The sequence below is a fragment of the Tamandua tetradactyla genome, chromosome 2 (assembly GCF_023851605.1).
Source record: "Tamandua tetradactyla isolate mTamTet1 chromosome 2, mTamTet1.pri, whole genome shotgun sequence".
Lineage (NCBI taxonomy): Eukaryota > Metazoa > Chordata > Mammalia > Pilosa > Myrmecophagidae > Tamandua > Tamandua tetradactyla.
The window spans coordinates 126,673,716-126,681,885 of NC_135328.1; the positions used below are offsets into that span (position 1 = coordinate 126,673,716).

At 35.3% G+C, this 8,170-nt stretch overlaps 1 protein-coding gene across 1 annotated transcript; it reads left to right on the forward strand.

Moving 5' to 3' along the window:
* Positions 1-310: 310 nt before the first annotated feature.
* On the forward strand, positions 311-1,237 carry LOC143657295 (olfactory receptor 5V1-like). The gene has a single exon (XM_077129550.1). The coding sequence runs from the start codon at positions 311-313 to the stop codon at positions 1,235-1,237; it is 927 nt and encodes a 308-aa protein (XP_076985665.1).
* The last annotated feature ends 6,933 nt before the right edge of the window (positions 1,238-8,170 follow it).

An 8,170-nucleotide genomic window follows, 5' to 3' on the forward strand; every position in this document is an offset into this window, starting at 1 on the left:
CTGCTTTCAGAATACGATGTGTAAAAATAATTTGTCACAAAAATTGTGCTTGCAAATTGAACCGTAAAAATAAAAAAAATAATAATTTCTTATTCACAACCTGAGGTTGGATATTTCTTAAATTTCAAAGATGCATGGGATGTTTTCTTGGTAATTCTAATCATGAGAAACCAGCAATTAAAACCATGCTAACAATTCATCAGTCATTGCCAGACTAGTCTATTGATCTTCCCTAGCCTCCTAGATTTTTTATCCTAATTTGAACATGTTGGTTTCATTTTCCCCAGAAAAACTGGTGTGAGGAAAGGAGATGGGCATCTACAACCTCACCACCATGGATGAGTTTATCCTCATAGGAATCTCTGATCTCCCAGAGGTACGCTATCCTCTCTTTGTGGTTTTAGCTGTCATCTATCAGGTCACCTTTTTTGGAAATGGCACCATTCTCCTTGCCATCAGGACTGAGAAAAAACTGCACACACCCATGTATTATTTCTTGGCCAATTTGTCCCTCTTAGACATATTCTGCCCATCAACTATTATTCCTAAGATGCTTGATAACCTACTGACTGAAAAGCAAAGCATTTCTTTTCTTGGGTGTGCTTTGCAGTTTTATTTCCTGGTGGCCCTGGCCGGGACCGAGGTTTTCCTTCTAGCTGTCATGGCTTATGACCGGTCCGTGGCCATCTGTTTCCCCCTTCGTTACACCCTCATCATGAGTAAGGAGCACTGTGCCCAGCTGATTGCTGGGATTTGGGCAGCAGGGTTTCTCCATTCTCTTCTGCATACAGCGTTCACGTTCCACCTGTCTTTCTGTAAGTCCCACCGGGTGAACCAGTATTACTGTGACTTCCCACCACTGATGGCCCTCTCCTGTTCTTCTACCTACGTGACAGAGATGGTTGTTTTGGTGGTGGCAGGTATCTTTGCGAGCAGCACCTTACTGATAACCTTTATTTCTTATGTTTATATCATATCCATGATCCTAAAGATCCGGTCAACTGAGGGGAAGCGCAAAGCCTTCTCCACATGCTCTTCCCACCTCCTTGTCGTTGGTCTGTTTTATGGCACAGCAATATTTACCTACATCCGCCCCTCCTACAGTCGCCAGGCCCCAAGCAGTGACAGGCTCATCTCCATGACATATGTGATTATCACCCCCATGTTAAACCCCATCATTTACAGCTTGAGAAATACAGAGGTTAAAGCAGCAATCAGAAGGTTGTATGTCATGTAACGTGTTTACAGCAAGCTTAAAATTGACAAAGAACTTATTAAACACTCTGCTTAGACTGAATTTATGAGAAGAATTAAAAGAGTTAATGGAAAAATATCAATATGTAAATACCATTTTTTACAAATACTTATGTATATATAGAAAGCACTCTTACAAATAAACATGCATAAACTTAGATCCTTAGTGTTATGTCTATGCATAGCATCTATATTGATCTCTATCCCTTGTGAAAACAAAAATTACCAACCAAAGCTATCATTTTGTGGAGCCAAAGAGAAAACTGTGAATATAAATGGTATAAGAGGTATAAGAGGTCTCTCTTAAATAAATATTTGTTATATCATCACATTATCTATGCCCATATCCATAACTGTATATGTTCCTATACCTATATCTATGAAATCAAATATATATATCATTTATATATTTTATTTATGTTTGTACCTATATATGCTTTTATTTCAGTTTCTATATCTATATGAAACTATCTGTAGGTATTCTTCTTAATTTCTTTACCTTAGCTGATGACCTGCATATATTCATATGCCTCCTTAATATTCTCTTTTCACTTTTCCTCTTCTAAAACTTTACTCTCCATTTACCTTTTCCCTGTTTTTCTTCTTTTTGTATTGGGAGGCATCAGAAATTGAACCCAGCATGGCAGGCAAGAACTCTGCCTGCTGAGCTGCCATGGCCTGCCTTTCATTTACTCTCTATTTCTCCCTTTTTCTCCTTTTTCCTGTGACCACCTCCATTCTTATTGTCACCCAACTCACAAAGTAGAATGCTTACAATTCTGTATATTTGACTTTGGATATCTGATTCATTTAAGTATATTACTATTATTTCGATGTCAACATGTAAAAACCGGTAGTTTCATCTTATCCCATATACAAAAGTACATAAAACCTTGCATGGCTTATCCTAAACTTTTATCATTCCTATCAATATCTCATTGGTGCTAGGATTGAAATGGCTTACTTTAGGTCCTACCTTTTCCTGAAGTTTAGCACTGTATTCAGTATGAACAGAAAGCTGTACATTCTGACTGTGGGCTACTCAACATTTTCCATTGATTTACTTTCTGTCACCTCTAGAAAACAAAAGGGTCTCTTTGGACTACCACATATGTTATACACAATTTTAAGGCAACCATAATGTATAATCTTCTCCATAATGTACCTCAACTCTGTGTATTTCTATCACTTCCTAAAAAATTGTCCCCAGGTTGAGAATATCTTTCATTTGTGGGTTCCATTATTAAAGGCAATGTCCACCTATTCCCCATCCAGTAATTATTCACACTCTAGCCTTCAGTACCCTGTTTCTTCATATTAACCACCTTTTGTCCCTTCTTTACTACTGTGTTATCTCATGGCTAATATAGTAGTCTTACAGTATTCAAGACCCACTGTTCTTTCTCTATCTGGTCTTCACTGATCTTTTCATCATCTTCCAATCTTTATCACAAAATAATAATTTCATATGTGGATTTGCTTCAAAATCTAGAAGCTATAAACACTTTCAGATGCTAAATTTTGTATCAGGTAGGTTTTCCAACTCAGCAATGTCTCAATATGTAATTCTACAATTTTCCATTTCTGGCTGAAATATTCGTAACTCAGAGTTAGACACAGGAAGATACACATACTTGAAGAAGGAAATGAAATTTTAATGGTGAAAATTTGATATTTGTTTTGTTTTTATGCCTTAATTTTTCTATATAGCTCCATGGAAGAATGTGGTGGCAAAGAATCAAGTAAAAATCTTATTTTATAAAATCATAGTAGAATTTGTTTAATGAAATACATAATATTAAGCAAAATCTTAAAAATCAATGAATTCTTCTGTCAAAGTAACTGAAACTCAGACTTGTCAGAGCTTGTACCATAACCACAATAGGGAGCATTTTTGTGATGATAAAACTACAACATTCTTGAAATAATTTAAATAAGACCTAAAATCACATTGTAAAGCATTTGAAATGTGTAATATATATCATCCAAAACTCCTTGTAACATAAGTATCCAGGAAAAATTCAACTCATGAAAGAAAATAAAGTTAGAAAATTGCCATCCTGAGCTGATCTATATGATGGAACTATATATGAAAGAATTTAAATCAGCTTTTATAAAAATGCTCAAATAAATACAGAAGGGTTAACCCTCTTGAAATTAATGGAAATTGGTAATACTAAGAGGATAAATAAGTGGAATGAAATGGGGAATTTGCAATTAAAATTTCATTAACTGAATTTTAAAAAAACAAATTAGATAAGCTGTAAAAAAGGGCATCCAAGGAGAAATGTCAGAATATTTGAGAAAGATAAATAAAATTATCCAACCTTAACAATAATGATACATAATTATTTTAAAATAGTAACAGTGTCTTAGGGACTGTGGGGCAATAATTAAAGGGTTTACAGGCAAATCACCTGGAGCTTAAATGATAGGAGAAAAGGCAAAAAGGTAAATAAAATAAAATTCATAAACTATTAATTAATGAAAGACTTATGGCTGAAAACAGTCCAAATTTTGAGGAAGAAAATATTTACAATTTCCAGAAGCTAATGGAGTTATGACTAGGGTCAAACCAAAAATATACATGCATACACACACCATAATATAATTCCTACATTCTAAAGAAAAAGAAAAAATCTTGAAAGCAAATGCAGAAAAACTAAGCAATATATAAGCAAACACCATGATTTAATTGAATGCAGATTCTCATTAGTTGACATGAGAACAGAAGGAAGTGGAGCACAAGGTTTAAAATGCTGAATGAGGGGGTACAAAGATAGTTCATTGGTAAAATTTTCCCCTGCCCTGTAGCAGGTTCGATTTCCAGTGCATGCACTTCCCCCAAAAACAAACAAGCAAAATAACAGGCAAAGAAAAAACAAACAAAAATTCAACCTGTGGTGAATTTTGGAAGGTGGTGAAATAATGGAAAACTAGTGAAATGTGACCCTGCCATAGAGCATACAAAACATGGTGAATGAAAATAATGTTAATTTAAAATTTTGATGACCAAAAGTATACTTAAGGGATTTGATGTTAATTTCATGTATCGACTTGTCTGAGTTATTGTGTCTAATCAAATCCTGGCTTACTTGGCATTATGAAGCAATTTTGAAGATGGGATTTGCATTACAGTCAGACAATTCCATCCACATTTAACAAAAGATGAGCTTTTTTAGTAACTTTGTCAATCTCCTCATCCAATCACATCTAAGTACATCAACATCACCATTATTAGAGAATATAGATAAGAGTATTCTCTGTGAAGTACAAATTTGCCAACCTCCCTGTTGGTTCTGTTTCTCAGGAGAAACAAGATTTATTCAAGAATGCAGGTGATAAAAAATGTTCTCAGTTAAATTATAATTAAGGATTTCATTGCTAGCACACACGTTGTCAAATAATACCTAAAGGAAGTTATTTAGTCAGAAGGAAAATAAAAAAATTGGAATATCAATTATGAAAAGCAAATGAAATACTGCATCTGTGTAAACATAATAGACTATTCTTCCTGAATTCATTTAATATATTTTGAGTGTTGAAGCTTTAAATATATAGTATTTTCTCATGAGGTTTAAAACAGATGTAAATGTTAAAATGTAAATGTTAAATGTTAAAAATTAAGAAAATAAAACATAGTGGGGGAGCACGTAATTGTTCTAAGTGGTGCTAAATTTCTACATTAAACTTACGATGGTAAAATATTGATTCAAATATGACTGTGAAAATCAATGTATATAGTAATGGTAGTAAAACTTCTAGAAGTGCTCCACCATAAATTTTTAAAATTATTTTCAGGAACAAGATAATGTGATGAATTAGCACTCCCATAATTATGTTATATGGTATAGTTCACCTTAAAATAGGATAATCATTCTCAATTTTCTAATGGCTCTGACATAATTGCATGGGCCCAAAAAATCAGAGAGCTTTCTCTGGCTGATGCCAGAGGAGAAATCTAGAAAAGTAAAAAATGTGAAAAAGACTCAAGATTGCTGGTTGTGAAGATAAAGGAGGCCATGTGAGGAGGAAAGAAAGTTAATTTAAGAAGTCAGGTGAGTCCTGATTGAAAGCATACAAGGACATAGAGACCTCAATCTATGTAAGGAGCAATATTCTTCTATAAACTTGAATGAGCTTGAAAGCAGAGTCTTTCACAGATTTTCTAGAAGAAAACAGACCCAGGAAGACACCTTGATTTTAGCCTTCATTGATTTGAGCAGAAAATTCACCCACAGTATGCAACAATTTTTGACTTTGGAAATTATGAGACAACTTGTTTTAGAATGTCACTAAGTTTGTGGCATTTTGGCTAAATATATTCCAAAGTAACCCCAGGAAAAGCATGTCAAATTACACAAACGTCATGGTCAGGTTCATCTGTCAACTTAGCCAGGTGGTGGTTCCTCGTTCTCTGGTCAGGTAAGTGCTGGTCTGCCTATTGCTATGAGAACATTTTATTGATTTAAATAATGATTATAGTCAGCTGTATCCACAGCTGATTGCATTTGTAATGAGCTAAGTGGAATGTCTTCTGCAATGAGTGATGCTTAATATAATCAGCAGAACGCTTTTCAAGTTACAAAGAAGTAGCAGGTACCTGGGTGTAACTGTGAAGAAAAGGGAACCAAGTGCACAGCATTACAAACTAATCAGATGTGCATAAATTTTACAAATTTTGAAACTATACTTAGGCCAAATATATCCTGCTTCTGTGATCAAGTGATGAAGGTGGATTCAACTGGTTGCAGGCACAGACACAGTACGCCCAAGCACATCCTTAAGGTGACACCTGCCTTATTAGAATAGTAAAAGATGTACCCAGAAGTGGAGACTTTCTATCATTTTTTAATACGCACTGAATGAAATAGTATTTAGTAAACATAGGATTATATAACCCTACTAAAATGCTCTTCCTTCAGCAGTCAACAGATAATTATAGATGCAAATGATGTTGGCTTTATATAAAACACCTGGCCCCAAGATGCACAGCCCTAAGCCATGGATAGGATAGCTTAGGGGCTCTGACTATTGGATGACAGCCAGACCATTGCCTCTGCAGAACAAAATAAACTCCTTGAATCTCTTACTTGCACTGTGTTTCTTCTAAATCAGAGCAGTTGTTGTTGGTTTTCTTAAGAGGTTAGTGTTTTCTCACCCCAAAATAAGATAATGCATTTAATCAGATATGAATAAGAAAATAACAAGAAGCAATTTTCCAAACAATAGGAAATTGTACAGCAGATACTTAAGGAATTCATGGTTGAAAGAGGAATATATATATGAACTATAAATTATTCAGAATTGAACAATATGAAAAGAAAGCCTATGAAACTTTCTGGCATATATATATATGTAACAGAGTTCTTAGTGGGCAATAGGAAAGAAAACCCAAAACATGGAAATGAAGGAAAAGTTATGTATAAAAACAGAAATAAATATAATTGAGAGCAGATACACTGTTGGAGGGAGGGTTGTGGGAAGATGGATGGTATAGTAAAAATTCCAGGAATCAATTCCTCCACCTAAACAACTATTGAACTTGAAGTCAGTCTGAAGCAACTGTTTAACTCTAGAGTCTGTTGGAAAACTGTGCCACTTGCAGGAAGGAGCAGGAGGAAGTCACTAAATTACAGTCAATAATGCCACCTTCAACAGTAGCGATAATGCCCCATCAGCCATCACATGGGAGTTGGCAGTGGTGACTGCAGCTCAGATTCCTGGCACAGTTCCTGGTGCCATGATGGGACATAATGACCAAATCCTCCAAATTCCAGAGGTGTGTGGTCTGAACATTGACCATTCCTTTTGATTAGCTGTTTCAGATTGCTGGGAGTCTTCTCTGATGGTGACAGTTACTTCTACCTTATTAGGGTGATGAGAGCAGAGGAATTATAGAGGGAGTAAACGTCCTCAAAATATAGAAAACAGATAAAAGGCTGCATTAACTGGGCAAGGACTGAAGCAAGGAAACAGCTTCAAAAGCAAAAGGAGCTTTTGACACCCTTGCTGGCCCATCATTCAATCCCTGCCAAATGTGTGACCCATTGTGGGTACCTGGTTTTGTTCCAGAAAGAGCCAGGTGGCCTCTGTGCATATACTGGGGTGCACTTAGGTTAATTTCAATTTATCCAGTGGAAGTCTGAGCGACTGAGCTGGGCAACTTATCTGAGGCTTCAGTTCCATAAATTTGTCCTGAAGGCATAGAAACTGCTTGCACATACCTGGGACACTGTGAAAAATATTTTGTCAAAATGGCATGGGCAAGGCACTATGCAAATGAAATCACACAACAGAAGACACAGGGTGGAGTGAAAGTCTATGACAAAGGTGGTAGAGAGGAAGTTAATTGAAACACCTTTAAACTATAAACCTTGAAAATTCTAAGATCCATACCAATGATTAAGAGGCATCAGACCCAAATTACTAATATCGGAAATGAAAGCACAAATATTGAAAGAAAATAAGGAGATTACAAGGGGCTGTTAAGAACAAGTGTGAGCATAAAATTGGTGGCTTAGATGAAATGATACAAATCCTCCAAAATCATAAACTACCAAAATTCACAGAAGTTTAAATACATCAGCAGAGAAGAAAGTTAATTATAAGAAAATAATTTTGAGGCTACCAACAGCAAGAAAGGACTTTTCCTGGCCCAAGTGGATTCATTGGCAGATTCTACCAAATATTTAAATTATTAAAGAAGAAATGACATCAGTGCTCTGCAATATTTTGCAGAAAATCATTTCATGAGGTCAGCATCCTGCAATAACAAAACTCAACACAGAATGTCATATAAAATAAACAACAAAAACCCCTTTCCCCCCTAGAGCCAAGAATTCTGAATTATTATTATTGTTATTATTATTTTGAACTGGAATCCCTTAACAATCACAAAAGTCACTAAATGATG

What these genes read in the sequence shown, in the direction of transcription:
- LOC143657295 (XM_077129550.1), top strand. Translation starts at nt 311, where the DNA reads ATGGGCATCTACAACCTCACCACCATGGATGAGTTTATCCTCATAGGA.